The following is a 17,735-nucleotide window of genomic DNA, read 5'->3' as shown; positions in this document are numbered from 1 at the left end:
GATGTTCGCAGTGTTCTATTCCTTAACTTGTACAGCTGTTAATTTTAAAGTAATTTGTTTATTTTATTGTATTTATTCTGGTATATTCCACCATTTAAAATAAGTAATGTAAGAGAATATCTTCATAACACTGGAGTAAAAATAGGCTTATGATACCAAATGAAAATGCAGGACACAAGGTGGACCAAGAAAGGATTAACATCCAGAAAATATTATTTAAACTCCAACAATTCAGTAAGATATTATTAAGCAATCTGAAATATAATGAGGTAAAGGATATGAAGAGGCAATTCAACAAAGAGGAAATCTAAATAGCCACTAAACATGCTCAACCTCAACTGTATTCAGGGTAATGCAAAATAAATCAAGATACCATTTCACAGCCACTATACAGGGAATGATTAAAAATCTGACAATCCCGCCCTGGCCGGTTTGGCTCAGCGGTTAGAGCGTCGGCCTGCGGTCTGGAGAGACCGGAGTTCGGTTCCCGCTAAGGGCACGTACTTCGGTTGCAGTTTGTCCCCGGCCCTGGTTGGTCGTGCGGGTGGCAGCCACTCGATGTGTCCCTTTCACATCGATGTTTCTCTCTCTCTCTCCCTTCCTCTCTCTCCCTCCCACTCTATCTGTACAAAAAATGGAAAAATATCCTCGGGTGAGGATAAAAAAAAAAAAAAAAAAAAAATCTGACAATCCCAAGTATATAATGAAAGATCTGAAGAAATGGGAATACTCATATGCTTCTGTAAAAGAAAGTTATAGTTAATATTTTATATTTTATAGTTACTATAACCACTATTTGAAGGACTTTGCAATAACCAATAAAATATCCATACACTACTGCTCTCAGCAATTCCATCAGGAAATTCTTATTTTATTCATTTTTTTCTTAATCCTCACCTGAGAATATTTTTCCATTGATTTTTAGATAGAGTAGAAGGGAGGTAGAGAAAAACATTGATGTGACACATACATTGCTTGCTTCCACGCAACCCTGACTGGGTTGGGGATCAAACTTGCAACCTAGGTACATGTTCTTAACTGGGAATCAAACCCAAGACCCTTTGGTCTGCAGGCCAATGCTCTAACCACTGAGCCAAACCAACCAGGGCTTATTTTATTTTTTAAATCCTCACTCGAGGACATGTTCTCACAGATCAAACCAGCAACCTGGGTAAGTGCCTGGACCAAGAATCCAACCCACAACCCTTCAGTACATGAAATGACACTCTAACCACTAAGCCAAACCAGCCAGGGCTCCACTGGGAAATTCTTGAACATGTACAAAGGAGAACTGAACAAAGATATTCATTCAATATGTATTTATTGTTTGCAATAGCAAACAAGTAGAAAGAACAATCTTTCTGAGGGAATAGATGAATAAACTTTTCCACCTTAAACAGAGGATACTAGACATAATTTAAATGTCTCCTACATGTCTGAACATCTATACAATAAACTGATTTTTTTCATAGAGGAACACCAGCCAGTGAACAAATTAAATTTACTTGTACCAACATGAATGAAAGAGAATGGTATATGAGGAAAAAAAAACCTATAAAGAATTTTTAATGGCATTATACCATTTGTGTAAAGATTTTAAGCACAAATACATAGTGTATTACATATAATTTATTTGCATCTGTAATATAAAGCTTATAAATTTGTAAATGCAATAAAAGTGTAAAACCTTCAGAGTGGAAATGGTGGCAGAGTAGACAGAAGCTACACCGACTGTCTCCCAGAACCAAACTGAAATTACAACTAAAAAAAAAACATTGGGAAAAACAACTGAAAAGCAGATGGAGAGAATTCCTACAACAAAGGACAGAAAGAGAATGCCAAATTGAGCCTGGAAGGAACTGTGGAGGTGTGTGAGGGTGGGCTAGAAGCCCACAGATAGCAGCAAAGAGCTGTATTAGCTGAGTGGGCTTTGTGCTAAAAAAGCAGGGATTTTAAAAAGCACGAAATTGGCTACAGCCACTCACCTTGGGCTCCAGCAAGGGGGGGGGGGGTACTGGACGGGAACTGTGTGGAGTACTCCTGGCTTGGGAGAGAGCTGGACAGGAGGACACCAGGAGTTTTGTGCTGAATCACTCCCTCAAAAGACAGTAGCCATCTTACTCAAAGAGCCCCTTCCCAGAGCTCCAGGCAGAAGCAATGGCCCCTCCCACAGTAAGCCAACACCATCAAGTCAGACCAGAGAAATGGAAATTGAGCCCAGCCAGTGTGCCTTAGTGGTTGAGCATTGACCCATGCACCAAAGGGTCACTAGTTCAAGTCCCAGTCAGAGCCAAATCCCCAGTGTGGGGCATGCAGGAGGCAGCCAATCAATGTTCTCTCGCATCAATGTTTCTTCTCTCTCTCCCTCTCTCTTACTCTCTCTCTAAAATCAATAAAGAAACATTATTTTTTTAAAATGCAAATTGAGGCTCATTAACATTGAGTCTGATAGCAAGCAAGTGCTCCACCCACTGGAAGTCCTCTGGGAAATTTTTCATTCAGCTGAGAGCTACAAATTGAGGCTCATCAAGTAACTGAGACTAATGGCCTCAAGGCAAAAAACTAAAGGGTAACTGAATCTTCCCTTGGCTTGCAAATCTACCAAGTAAAGTAAGACTTAACAGTGGTGTGTAATGTGGGTCCTCTCACACTCATCCAAACCCAGAAGAGGGAGCCACAACCAGTGGGACACCAACACCCACAAAGAAAATCTGGCAGGCTCCTAAACCCTCTGAGACAGCCAAAATGGTGAAACAAAGAAGCAAATCCCAAATGAAAGAACAAGGTCATTCTACAGGAGAAGAAATAAATGACATAGAATTAAGCAAGATATCAGAGGAAGAGTTCAGACTAATAATCATGAGGAAGCTTAACAGCATGAATAAAGATATAGAAACATTGAAACCCAACCAATTGGAAATGAAGAATGACATAGTAGAAATAAAGAACACATTGGAAGGAATAACCAGCAGAGTATTTCTGGAAGCCAAAAACCAGATCAGTGAATTAGAACAGGGTAGAAAAAAATCACCCAATCAGGAAACCAAACAGAAAAAGAAAAAAGAAAAAGAAACAGAAAGACAGCCTAAGAGAACTGTGGGGCAACATGAAACATAACAACATCCACATTATAGGAGTGCCAGAAGAAGAAAATGAGCAAGGGTTAGAGAATATATTTGAAGACATAGTGACAAAAAACTTTCCTACTTTGGTGAAGGAAAAAGGCATACAAGTTCCAGAAGCACAGAGAGCCCCAAGTAAGAAGAACCCAAACAGGCCCACACCATGACACATCATAATTAAAATGTCAAAAATTAAAGACAAAGAGAGAATCTTAAAGGCAGCAAGAGATAAACAACAGGTTAACTACAAAGGAACCCCCACAAGGCTCTCAGCTGACTTCTCAACAGAAACACTACAGGCCAGAAGGGAATGGCATGAAGTAATCAAGGTAATAAAAAACAATTACCTGAACCCAAAACTACTCTATCCAGCAAGGCTATCATTCAAGATAGAAGGTGAAATGAACAGCTTCCCAGACAAAAAAAAAAAAAAAAAAAAGGCTAAGGGAATATATTAGCACCAAACCAGCACTGCAAGAAATGTTAAAAGGACTGCTGTAATAAGCAGCAGAAATAGGAAGAGAAACATAATCATAATGAACAAAAATGGCAATAAATAAGTACATAACAATAATAACCTTAAACATAAATGGATTAGACGCTCTGATCAAAAGACAAAGAGTAGCTGATTGAATAAGAAAGCATGACTCATATATACATTGTTTACAAGAGACCCATCTCACAACAAAAGACTCACATAGGTTGAAAGTGAAAAGATGGGAAAAAAATCTTCCAAGCAAAAGGAAAGGAAAACAGAGCTGGGGTAGCAATACTTATATCCAATAAAATAGACTTCAAAATAAAGGCCATAACTAAAGACAAAGAAGACCACTACATAATATTGAAAGGATCTATACAATAGGAGGATAGAACCTTGGTAAACATATATGCACCCAACATAGGAGCACCAAAATACATTTAAAAACTTCTGAAGGAATTCACAGGAGAAATGAACAGCAATACATTCATAGCAGGGGACTTCAACACCCCACTGACATCACTGAATAGATCCTCTAGACAAAAAATTAGCAAGGAAACAGAGACTCTAAATGATACACTAGATCAAATGGATTTAATAAATATCTACAGAGAGTTAAACCCCAAAACTGCAGAATTCACATCCTTCTCAAATGCACATAGGACATTCTCAAAGATGGACCACATGTTAGAACACAAAGTAAGTCTCTACAAATTCAAGAAGATTAAAGTCCTATCAAGCATCTTCACAGATCACAATGGCATAAAACTAGAAATCAATTACAGCAAAAACATTCAAACACATGGAGGCTAAATAGCATGTTATTAAACAATGAATGGGTTACCAAGGAGATCAAGGAAGAAATTAAAAACTTCCTGGAAACCAATGAAAATAAACACACATCAACACAAAATCTATAGGACACAGTGTAAGCAGTCCTGAGAGGGAAGTTCATAGCACTACAGGCCTACCTCAAGAAACAAGAAAAATTCCTAATTAACTTTCTAACCCTACAACTTAAAGAACTAGAAAGTAAACAAAAGGAAGCACGTAGAAGGAAAGAAACAGTAAAGCTCAGAGCAGAAATAAATGACATAGAAACTAAAAAAATAATAATAATAATTCAAAAGATCAGTGTAACAGAGAGCTGGTTCTTTGACAAGATAAACAAGACTGATGGACCATTAGCCATACTCACCAAGAAACAAAAAGAGAAGACCCAAATAAACAAAATCAGAAACCAAAGAGGAGAAGTAACAACTGACACCACAGAAATACAAAGGTTCATTAAAACATACTACAATTATATGCCAACAAATTGGACAATCTAGGTGAAATGGACAAATTTCTAGAAACACACAGTCTCCCAAAACTGAACTGGGAGGAGATAGAAAACTTGAACAGACCAATAACAACTAAGAAAACTGAGGCTGTAATCAAGAAACTCCCAGCAAAATATAAAGCCCAGGCCCAGATGGCCTCAGTAGGGCAATTTTACTGAACATTCAAAGAAGACCTAACACCCATTCTCCTCAAATTATCCCAAAAAATCCAAGAAGACGGAAGACTTCCAAACTCATTTTACGGGGCCAGCATAATTCTAATTCCAAAACCAGATAAAGACACTACAAAGAAAGAAAACTACAGACCAATATCCCTGATGAACATAGATGCCAAAATCCTCAACAAAATATTAGCAAATCGGATCCAGCAATACATCAAAAAAATTATTCACCATGACCAAGTGGAATTCATCCCAGGGATGCAAGGCTGGTACAATATTCGCAAATCAGTAAATGTGACACACCACATAAACAAAATGAAAGATAAAAACCATATGATCGTATAAATAGATGCTGAAAAAACATTTGACAAAATCCAGCACCCATTTCTGATAAAAACGCTCAGCAATAGGGGAATATAGGGAGTATATCTCTACATAATAAAGGCCGTAGATGAAAAACCTATGGCCAACATCATATTCAATGGGAAAAAACTAAAAGCATTTCCCTTAAGAATGGGAACAAGACAGGGATGCCCACTTTCACCACTCTTATTTAACATAGTACTGGAAATCTTAGCTACAGCAATTAAACAAGAACAAAAAATAAAAGAGATACAAATTGGAAAGGAGGAAGTGAAACTGTCATTATTCACAGATGACATGATATTATACACAGAAAACCCTAAAGATTCGATCAAAAATCTACTTGAGCCCTGGCTGGTTTGGGTCAGCGGTTAGAGCATCAGCCTGCAGAACAATGAGTCACAGGTTCAATTCCAGTTAAGGGAATGTACCGGGGTTGTGGTTCATCCCTGGCCCTGGTTGGGTTGTGCAAGAGGCAACCAGTCGATGTGCTCTATCACATCGATGTTTCTCTCTATCTCTCTCTCTCTCCCTTCCTCCCAATCTATCTGATAATAAGTAGAAAACTATCCTTGGGTGAGGGAATTAAAAAAAAACTACTAGAGCTAATAAATGAATTTGGCAAAATAGCAGGATACGAAGTTAACATTAAGAAATAGATGGCATTCTTTTTTTAAATCCTCACCTGAGAATATTTTTCCATTTATCCTCAGGTAGGAGAGGAGGGAGAGAGAGAGAAACATCAATGTGAGAGGAACATACTGACCGGTTGCCTCCCACATGACCCCAACCAGGGCCAGGGACGAAACACAACCAAGGTATGTGCACTTGACCAGAATCAAACCCCTGACTCAATGGTCTGCAGGCCAAAGCTCTACTACTGAGCCAAACCAGCCAGGGCTTGACAGCATTCTTATACATCAGTAATGAACTCACAGAAAGAGAAACTGAAAAAACAATCCCATTTACCATTGCAGAAAAAAAAAAAACTAAGATACCTAGGAATAAACTTAACCAAAGAAGTAAAGAACCTGTTCTAAGAAAACTACAGGACATTGAAAAAAGAAATAAAGGAAGATATAAAAAAGTGGAAGCATATACCTTGTTCATGGATTGGAAGAATTAACATCATTAAAATGTCTATTCTACCCAAAGCAATCTATAGATTCAATGAATTCCCATTAAAATACCAATGACATGTTTCATGGAACTAGAACAAATACTCCAAAAGTTTATATGGAACCAAAAAAGACCCCAAATAGCCATAGCAATCTTGAAAAACAAGAACAAAGTAGGAGGGATCACATTACCAGACATCAGATAATATTACAAAGCCATTGTAATCAAAACAGCCTGGTATTGGCACGGAACAGGCATATAGATCAATGGAACAGAACAAAAAACCCAGAAATTGACCCAAGACATTATGCTCAATTAATATTTGACAAAAGTGGCAAGAGTATACAATGAAGCAAAGACAGCCTCTTCAATAAATGGTGTTAGGAAAATTGGACAGCTACCATGCAAAAAAAAATGAAGCTAGACCACCAACTTACACCATACACAAGAATAAACTCAAAATGAATAAAAGAGTTAAATGTGGCTCATGAATCCATAAAAGTCCTAGAAGAAAATGTAGGCAACACAATTTTAGACATCACATGAGGCAGAATTTTCACTGATACAATGCCTAAGGCAAGAGAAACAAAGGAAAAATTTAATACATGGGACTACATCAAACTAAAAAGCGTCTGCACAGCAAAAGAAACACACATCAAAATAGAAAAGGAACCCACTATATGGGAGAGCATAATTGCCAATGATACATCAGATAAGGGGATAATTTCCAAAATATATAGAGTGCTCATACAACTCAACAAAAGGAGGACAAAGAACCCAATTAAAAAATGGGCAGAGGAGCTAAATAGACACCTCTCCAAACAGGACATACAAATGCCAAGAGACATATGAAAAAATGCTCAACATCATTTATCATCGGAGAGATGCAAATTAAAATGACTATAAGGTATCACCTCACACCTGCCAGAATGGCTGCCATCAACAAATCATCAAACAAGTGCTAGCAAGGGTGTGGAGAAAAGGGGACTCTAGTACATTGCTGGTAGGAATGCAGACTGGTCAGCTACTATGGAAAACTACATGGTATTATCTCAAAAAGTTAAAAATTGAACTGCATTTTACCCAGTGATCCCACTTCTAGGAATGTACTCTAAGAAGCCTGAAACACCAATTAGAAAGAATATATGCATCCTTATGTTCATAGCAGCACTATTGACAATTGCTGAGATCTGGAAACAGTCCAAGTGTCCATTAGTAGATGGGTGGATAAAAAAGTGTGGTATGTATACACAATGGACTACTCTGCAGCTGTAAGAAAGAAAGATCTCTTATCCTTTGAGATGACATGGAGAGTATTATACTAGGTGAAATAAGCCAATCAGAGAAAGACAAATATTACATGATCTCACTTATTTATGGAATATAATGAACAAAATAAGCTGATGAACAAAACAGACCCAGAGACATAGTAGGTTACAGAGCAACAGACCTCAGAAGAAGGGGATCAGGAGGGAGAGGAAAAATGTAAAACAAACAATTTATATGCATGTATGCGTAGCCAATGGACATAGACAACAATGCTGGGGGCGGGGCGAGTTCGGGAGGAGGGTGTCAATGGGGAAAAAAGACACATCTGTAAAAAAAATTAATTAATTTTTAAAAAGTGTAAAACTTTCAAGAGAATGGGAGGAGTAAATAACATCAGGATATTAGTAATACAGAGCGAGGTAGAAGAAAGTGTTAAAGGCTTTAATGAAAATAAAAAAGATCTGAAGCAAACATGGCAAAGGGTATCTGTTTAATCCCAGTTACGGAGGTGTTTGTTATATTATTTTCTGTGCTTTTTAACGTTTTTAACTTTTTGTAACTTAAACTGTGATGAAATTTTTAAGGATACAAATGAGGTAAAATACATAGGTGATTTTTCAGACCTATGAAGGTTCTATTTTTAATCCATAAAATGCTTTTAATTTTAACCATGGTTTATGGAACTCTTCCTAATCTAATTACAAGCTTCTCTACCTCCTTAAATAGAGGATATTAGACATAATTTAAGCTTTTTTAAATGGCTAAAAGTCTATATAAGTTGAATAACTGAATTAAAGAATGAAAATGGACCTTAAAATTAACTTTTAAATTTTAAATCAAATGGCCCCTTTGATGTTTAATTCCTGTTACATTATTCATAGATGATAATCCACCCTCAAATTGAATACTTCCAGGGACTCAGCACATTCCATTTCCATCTCTCTCCTTATAACCATTACTCTCTCTGATCTTACTTCTGCCTTCTAGAGCCATACAGTACAAGTTTAATTTCACAGTAAATCCTATCAAATGGTTGAAATATGTCACTCCTAAGGCCCCTTTGTTCTCAGGTCAATTGTCTCCATGTACTTTTCTTGAATAACATTGTTTGTATCCTTGGCCTGTTTCTCTCTGAATTGCCCCTTTCTTAACGATTTATAGAAGGTCTTTATAATGTTATGGATACTAACTCTTTATTATACATGCTGATTTATCTTTTAACTTTGTTTATGGTGGTTTTTGCCTTATGGAAGTTACTAAATTTGGTGTGTGTTTTTATTTTTTAAGTAGCCAAATCTATCTATCTATTTTTTTTTTTTTTCTTTCATGGCTTCTGGGTTTTGCATCTTGCTTAAGAAGATATAACTATAGTCTTATGTCATGTTCTGCTTCCTTTGTGGTTTTTGTTTTGTTTTTTCAGATTCTTTAAGACTGGCTTCTCTCACATGACATGTTTTTGAGATTTGTGCTGTTTTATGTTCTCTTTTTTCAGTTTTAACTTTATTTATGTCTATGATCAATCTTGATTTAATTTTTGTTTATGACAAGAGGTCAAAGTTTATTTTCAATGTAATTTTTTGAAGATCTCTCCCATTTCCTGCATTTATTCAGCTTAATTGGAGGCCATTTGCTGCAACTGCCCAACTTGATTTTCTTATTTCAAGTTGCTGAATCTCCTATGTCAAACTATTTTCTTTTCCTTGCTCATTTTTGTAAAAGAAAACCTATGTTGATTGATCACAATAATTGGAGAGGAGCTCCTTGGTCACTGTGTAGGACAGAGCTTGATTTCCACAGTGGGGACAACTGCCCCTTGCTCCCCTGGCAGCAGGTGGCTGCAGGAGTCTCCGCTGGGCAGCTATGCGCTCCCATCACCTAGTGACACCTGGAAGCAAATTCTGTGGCCAGCACTCCAGGCCTTGGTGGAGTTTCCAAAGTCCCCAAATTTTTTTCACTCCAATAACAGCACTTTCCTCCTTCCAACATAGGTCTAAGAAAATAATATTGGAAATGCTTTTTTCCAACTCTTGCTTGGTCCAGAGTTTTCTCCCCCAGTGCTCACTCAACTGAAGACTTTCCTTATTAGTTCCACTGTCCCATGGTTATGAACTAGAGATCTGTCAGCCAGCTTCTAGAGTTCTCTTTCAGTTTAGGGCAATTACATGATTGTTAGTAGTGTTTATAAGGTGGCTTCTCTCAGAATGTTGACATATACCCCATTTCTAACATTGTTTTTGTTACTGCTAGAGAAAGTGTACATGCCCAGAATAGTATTGGTACGAATAAGCCTACTGTGGGCTTCTTTGTCAAAACAGACAATTCCACTGATCAGCCAAGAAGTATTTATTTAGTGCCCTCTCCCTCTCCCTCTCCCTCTCTCACCTGAAAAGTATAAACAATATATAAAGTATTAGAGATAAATGTTGGCTACTCCTGATTATTCATTATCCCATTCTCAACCCATATTCTTATAGTCTCCTCCTTAATGTGAGAAATTTCCTAAAATTGAATTTAAGTGGTCCATAGAGAACAATGAATTTTGTCTGGAGTCGAGAACAGGCTGTTTCATAGCAGAATCTGAAAGACTTCTCTTCTCTTTACTTTTAGCAATAAATTGCAGTGACCAGAACACAGATGTGACTATGACTCATACCTGACGAAATGACAGCTCACCTGTTCGATCTGTTTGTACCATATCATCAGCACATCCTCTAGCTGGCGAACAGTTTCTGAATTGTTAGCTGCAACTGTCACTTCTTCAAAGGTATGCAGTTTGGAAAAATCAACATTGTCTATCTTCTTTAATTTAACTGTTCCCTCAATACTTATTCTAGCACCTAAAAGGAAAAAAAATATTGAGGTGTTTGGTGTCACTATGTGGTTTCAAGTTGTAATTACTAAAATGTTAGAGAGCTAATACTTTATAGAAATATAATTCTAACTGATCATGAGATTGCAACTTGATAGTTTGTTAATAAAATTGTGCTTTAACAACATGAAATAATATAATTCTATACTATAAGAGAGTTTATAATGAGGTATAAATTTTTAAATGTGGTAAAAATTTTAACAAATAATATAGGAAGAGAATCCTCCTGCTACAATAGAAAACAAAAATGAAACCGTATATTACTCCTGCAAAGATTCCTGGAAAGAGAGGTGTTAATGATTTGATAACTTACCTCTAGGTGATCATTACTTTTTTTTTTTTAATCCTCACCTGAGGACATTTTTCCATTTTTGTTCAGATAGAGTGGGGGGGGGAGGGAGGAAGAGAGAGAGAGAGAGAAATCGACGTGAAAGGGACACATCGAGTGGCTGCCACCCGCACAACCAACCAGGGCCGGGGACAAACTGCAACCGAGGTACAGGCCCTTAGCGGGAACCGGACCCAGGTCTCTCTGGACCGAAGGCTGACGCTCTAACCACTGGGCCAGACCGGCCAGGGCTATGTGATCATTACTTTAACATCTTCTTTTGAAATAGAATTTTTTTCCTAATGCCTATTGTTAATAACATATCTTATAGTTGGTTTTCTCATTTTTAGTAATTTATTAAACATAAAATTTTATACTTACCATCTAAAAATAAAAGGTATCTGTTGATGGTTTCAGTGAAAATGTGTTTTTCAGATTCTCCTTGCTTAGACTGGTTTAAAGCACCCCAATTATTTGTTGCAAGAATAGCGGGTAGAAATATCTTTGCAAGCATATTCCTAATCCCAACTAGGAGTCCGCTGGAGGCATCCAGAACAGTAAATAGCACTTCCTGAAAGGGCAGTGTTCAAATAGTCTTTTATATGCTGATCCCATTAAAGAACTGAAAATCATAACCTATTTTCCATCACAATACGCAAAGACAATACATTTTATAAGCCATTAGAAATACTTAAGAGGTTGTGAATATTAGAGTTCTAAAATCATCAAATTTATCTTCTGTCCCCATTTTAACCATTTACATGCTTGTTCATCAAGTAAATTCATCAAGTAAACACTTCCCTTGGTGCTTTAATTTCTACAGAGGAGATGTAGTTGGGAGCCTACGCAATCCGTGGGAAATGAAACTGCATAAAGAAAGTTCTCAGTTAAAAGTTGCCTGGTCTCTGGAAAGGGGATCAGAAATACTGTGTCAGTCCAGGGAAAGAGCAATGAAACTAGACCTCTGCCCAGAATTCTGCATGGAAAAAACACTGGTCACAGGGTACAAACATTGTTAAAAGATGAGTGAGTTTTGGGGAATCTACCATACAACACGATAATTACAGTTAACAATCCCGTATTATATACTCGAAAGCTGCCAAGAGAGTAGATTTTCAATATCATCACCAAAAATAAACAACAGAAATGGTAATTATGTGAGGTGATGGAGGTGTTGGTCATGTTCCAGTGGTAATCATTTCTCAATATAAAGTGCATTAAATCAACTCATTGTACATTTTAAACTTATACAATCTTATATGTCAGTTATATCTCAATAAAGCTAGGAAAATGTTTATCTATTTAAAAATAAAATGTAAACATACCTCATGAATATTTTTAATATTTATAGTAATATCGCTGCGACAGCGAATAAAAAACACACACGGTCCTTTCAGTTCCTCCGGGGCTGCGTTGTCTATATACAATCTCATCATTTTTGCCCCTTTGGTTACTCCAGGAATAATTCGGCCACATTCTGAAAACAAAAGTCAAGAATTTAGCATAGGATCCCATAACTGATCGAATGTGATTACTCTGCATCTTACACTGTCGCTTCTTGCTTCACTTTATTGTAAGAAGTTTTTGATATGACTGTTGAATAAATTGGTTTCTGTCCATAAAAAGATGTCAAGATTGGAATTCTTAAATCGGGGCCTCCTCTGGTTCCTTTCCCTGAGCTCTGCACATTTGCTCCTTTTGGCCAAGCCTCAGGCAGGGCCCTCACGTAACCCTGCCCCCCCTCATCTTTGCCTTCCCTAATTTCAATGTATCTTTCAAGTTTGGGCTGAAATGCCACGTCTCTGGGAAACCTCACTGACTCCCTGAGAAGATCCGGTCAAAGTACCCAATTTATATTAAATTCTTCCTTAAACTAATTTCCATGAAAACTAATCATTTATTTATGAATCTTACTTTAATTTAAAAAACTATTTTTACATTTATTTATTATTATTTTTTAATCCTCACTCAAGGATATTTTTCCATTTATCTTAAGATAGAGTGGGAGAGAGGGAGGGAGGGAGGGAGAGAGAAAGGGAGAGAGAGAGACACATGGATATGAGAGAGGGACACATCAATTGGTTGCCTCCCTTACAACCTCAACCAGGGCCAGGGACCGAACCGCAACTGAGGTACGTGCCCTTGACCAAACCGAACCTGAGGCTCTTTGGCTGCAGGCTGACCCTCCAACTGCTGAGACAAACAGGCCAGGACTTTTTAAGTTATTTTTTATGTTGACATTATTACAGATGTCTCCTATTTTCCCCCCACTTCCCCTCCACCCAGCCTCTGTCCCACCCCAGGCTTTCACCACACTATTGTCTGTGTCCATGGGTTATGCATATATGCCTATAAATTATTCAGTTAATCTCTTCCCATTCCCCCAAGCTCCTCGCCTCTGAGATCTGTGATATTTGTCTTTCTCTGACTGGCTTATAAAACAGTATTAACAATATAATTCCATTAGATATCTGGTTGCAATGTTAATATGCGAAATTCAATAGTTTTCTATTTACAACAATAGTTTGTTTGTTTGTTTTGGTACATGCTCCTAGTGGGAACCAAACCCAGGATTCTCTGGTCCGCAGGCCAATGCTCCAACCGCTGAGCCAAACCAGCCAGGGCAACAATAACCAATTTAAAATATGATACATAAAAATTTTAATTGTCCATCACAAAACCACAAAAATGTTTTGTATGCCCTGCCTTCCTTCCTTTGGGTTTGGAAGATTCCTTCCCTCCTGTGATTCTGCCGTCTCAGAGGCCTGCCGTGGTGGGCATCTGAAAACTAGTCTAATTAGACTCTCTGCCAGAATGTAAATCTTCAGTGGAGACACACGAAGATAAAAGAGGATTTGAGAGATGTTAATCTGGTGATGAATCCTAAAAAAAAACTGCCCTGAAATCCATGGAAATGCTCTATACCTGCCCTTCCCAAAGCCTGGCGATTCAACTAATTCTAAAATTTGTGAACTATCCAAACATTTTTTTCTTACATAAGCCAGAGTCGATTTCTGTTCCTTGCAGCCAAAGAACCCCTGGTACAATATAAGAGCTTAAATGCTCATCCAAGGAGGTTGGCATGATAGCTACCTCTACCCTTAATATCCTCCCTCCCCTCTTCCTTTGATAAGAGAACCTGACTTTCTCCCATTAAGCAATGTGTACATTCTCTGGAAAACAGCTGCTGTCTCAGCCTCCCTGGGGTAGCCATGTGACACTGTTCTGGTCAATAAGACACAAGACAAGTTGAGCTTTCCTGATAAAGGGAAGAGGTGTGGCTAGGGAGGCCCTTTCCCACAACTGCCTTGAACCTGGAGGTGATGCCTGGAGCTTCATGGGCAAACATGAACACAACATGTTAAAAATAGTAAAATAGCCCTGGCCGGTTTGGCTCAGCGGTTAAAGCGTCGGCCTGCGGTCCCGAGAGACCCGGGTTCGGTTCCCGCTAAGGGCATGTACCTTGGTTGCAGTTTGTCCCCGGCCCTGGTTGGTCGTGCGGGTGGCAGCCACTCGATGTGTCCCTTTCACATCGATGTTTCTCTCTCTCTCTCTCCCTCCTACTCTATCTGAACAAAAAATGTCCTCGGGTGAGGATAAAAAAATAATAATAATAATAATAAAAAGGTAAAATAAAAAGAATCTGTTTTATGAGGGAATTGCTGAGCATCTGAACCATTGCTAGGCCTGCCTATCTTGCTATGAGAGGAAAATAGACCCCTGTTTGTTTAAGACACTATTAGGATTTCTCTGACATATAGCTGAACATATTCCTGGCTGGCAGATCCATCAATAGAGAAATGGTTTCTAAAAATCATAATGCGACTGTACTATGGAATACTGTACAACATTTTTTAAACATAGAAAATGTCAAGTGCAAAAGGTAAATCAAAAATAAAATATAGCCCTGGCCGGTTTGGCTCAGTGGTTAGAGTGTCGGTCTATGGACCAATGAGTCCCAGGTTCGATTCTGGTCAAGGGCACGTACTTCAGTTGCAGCCCGGTCCCTGGCCCTGGTGGGGGTTGTGCAGGAGGCAATCAGACAATGTGTCCCTCTCATGTCGATGTTTCTCTCTCTCTCCCTCTCTCTCCTTCCCTCCCACTCTATCTGAAGATAAATAGAAAAATATCCTCAGGTGAAGATTAAGAATAAAATTAAAAAATAAAATAAAATGATCACATTTTTAAAATGATAATAAGCATTTATATGTTAGCACATGCATATAAGAAAGACATGTAGAGAAATATTTACCAAGCTGATAAATGTATTACTTTTTAGATAGCAAAAAGAAAGAAAAAAAAATGATAAAAACTGCTTGTATTCTTTCTTCTGATAATTTTCCTCCTGGGAATTCTTCCTAAAAGTTCTGCACCAGGGTAAGAACTGTGAGAGACAGAAAATCCACAGAGCAGACCTACTCCCTACATATGAGTTTGCATATTTTCTTGGGAAAGAAAGACATTTATATTCAACAATTAGATGAAATTGGAAGAACATAATCAGGTGCTGTATTTCATGATACAGATTTTAAATAAGACAGGCATCTGGAGAACAGGGATGGGTGTGGCTTGGAACTTCTGAAAGGCTCTATGGAAGAGAGTGCCTCAGGCCATCTGGAGGAGGGGCAGGACCTGGCTGGGTGGGGAGAGGAAGGCAATCTGAGAGCGTCAGGAGGGTGGAGAAAAGAAGACAGAAATGACTCTAGTATGAACAGAAAACACTGGGACTAGCTCACAGGGAGCAGAAGACTTGTGTCTGCAAGAACAGGCAGTCAGACCAAACAGGTCCTGTGTGTCCAGGTTACTGTGAGCCATAGTAGATAAATGAGGGGTTTGACCCAATCCCATAATAAGCAGCACAAGAAAAGATTTACTCGGCAGGAATAAGTAGTGTGAACTTCAGGGGGGAATCTGGCAACAGAGACATTGGTTTTCAATCTGGGCAGGCAAGAAATATAGGTCCAGCCATAAGGCAGCAGAGGAGCAGAGCAAGAAAGGACCAATGGGAGGGACACAGTGAAGGTAAAATCCATAGGGGTTAGAACGTAAGAAGTCTAAGACCAAAAGATGGCCATGCACCTAGTTAGTAAGACTAAGGTTTAACAACTTGGTAAACTGTTCATTATTTTAGGAATAATGTGAACAGTAGTAGAAGCCAGATATTCCAACTGGCAGCTGTGGCAGACAGATGTGACCCAGGACCACAGGGAGCGGCTGCTGAGCTCTCAGGTGACAATTTCTAGTCATCTGAAAACATGTGTACAAAATGGCTCCACCTGTTTCAGGAAAAATCCAATTAAATTATAGTGAAAATTTGTATTCCCCAAAAAAGGTCAATGACTTTTATAAGAATGTTTTCGCCCTGGCCGGGTTGGCTCAGCGGTTAGAGCGTTGGCCTGCAGTCCAGAGAGACCCGGGTTTGGTTCCCGCTAAGGGCACGTACCTCGGTTGCAGTTTGTCCCCGGCCCTGGTTGGGTCGTGTGGGTGGCAACCACTCGATGTGTCCCTTTCACATCAATGTTTCTCTCTTTAGCTCCCTCCCACTCTATCTGAACAAAAAAAAGAAAAATGTCCTCAGGTGAGGATAAAAAAAAAAAGAATGTTTTCTCCAGCCCCAGCTGGTGTGGTTCAGTTGGTTGAGCATCGTCCCATTCACTGAGGGGTTGCCAGCTCGATCCCCAGTAGGGGGCAAGGCAGCGCATCGATGTCCCTCTCTCACATCCATGTTTCTCTCTCTCCTTCTCCCTTCCTCTCTCTCTAAAACTCAATTTTAAAATATATATATATATATTTTTATCCTTACCCGAGGACATTTTTCCATTTTTTGTACAGATAGAGTGGGAGGGAGAGAGGAAGAGAGAGAGAGAGGGAAACATCGATGTGAAAGGGACACATCGAGTGGCTGCCACCCGCACGACCAACCAGGGCCGGGGACAAACTGCAACCGAGGTACGTGCCCTTAGCGGGAACCGAACCCGGGTCTCTCCGGACCGCAGGCGGACGCTCTAACCGCTAAGCCAAACCGGCCAGGGCTAAAATATTTTTAAAAGAATATTTTCTACTAAAACCATTATAGTAATACCTGAAATATATATATTTGGATTGAAAATGTATTGTTTTTAAGATGTAAGCTTCTGATAAATTTTGTTTATAAATATAAGATTTCCCATGTATAAGAGGAAAGACAAGCTGCACTTTAAGATGTATTAACTACTAGCTAGCACATTACCCGGGTAAAATGTCCTTACCAATACCAGGTGAATCTCCTTCCTGGTACAAGAATTTCAATGTCTTAGAACCATCTTTCATAAAAAAATAATCAAATGAGTCCAGCTGTTAAATAAAAGAAAAAGTGATGATCAATACAATGACTAAGGAACTAAAATAAAATGAACCAAGCCCTGTGATCAGCATTTTACATACTCTAATCTTCATCATTTTATAGAGTGAAAAAAAGGACCACAGCTTATTCAAGATACATGGTGACAGAAACATCAGAGGCAGATCAGAATCTGAACTCATTTAATTCCAAAGTTACTGTGGAATACAGGGTGACTTCTACTTCCGAACCTACATTAATAAGCCACATATATAAGTGGGTAACCGCTTACCTGATCCTCCTCAGAGAATCTTATAGAGGTAAATGGGTAAGTCCAGCTGGAGGTAAATATAAAGAATTATTG

At 38.6% G+C, this 17,735-nt stretch overlaps 1 protein-coding gene across 1 annotated transcript in view; it reads right to left on the bottom strand.

Moving 5' to 3' along the window:
* Positions 1 to 17,388, bottom strand: part of DNAH8 (dynein axonemal heavy chain 8) — a 295,615-nt gene extending 278,227 nt beyond the window's left edge. Inside the window, exons 1-4 of the mRNA XM_036248715.1 lie at positions 17,301 to 17,388; positions 12,378 to 12,529; positions 11,434 to 11,623; positions 10,529 to 10,692 (exon numbers count right to left, since the gene is read on the bottom strand). Coding sequence (XP_036104608.1) covers positions 10,529 to 10,692; positions 11,434 to 11,623; positions 12,378 to 12,529; positions 17,301 to 17,361 — 567 coding nt within the window. The 5' untranslated portion in view covers positions 17,362 to 17,388. The remainder of the gene's footprint in view (positions 1 to 10,528; positions 10,693 to 11,433; positions 11,624 to 12,377; positions 12,530 to 17,300) is intronic.
* Positions 17,389 to 17,735: the final 347 nt, after the last annotated feature.

Source organism: Molossus molossus, unplaced genomic scaffold (assembly GCF_014108415.1).
Source record: "Molossus molossus isolate mMolMol1 unplaced genomic scaffold, mMolMol1.p scaffold_m16_p_8, whole genome shotgun sequence".
In the NCBI taxonomy this organism is placed as follows: Eukaryota; Metazoa; Chordata; class Mammalia; order Chiroptera; family Molossidae; genus Molossus; species Molossus molossus.
The sequence above is the reverse complement of the archived record's forward strand: the minus strand, read 5'-3'. Positions and strand labels throughout refer to the sequence as shown.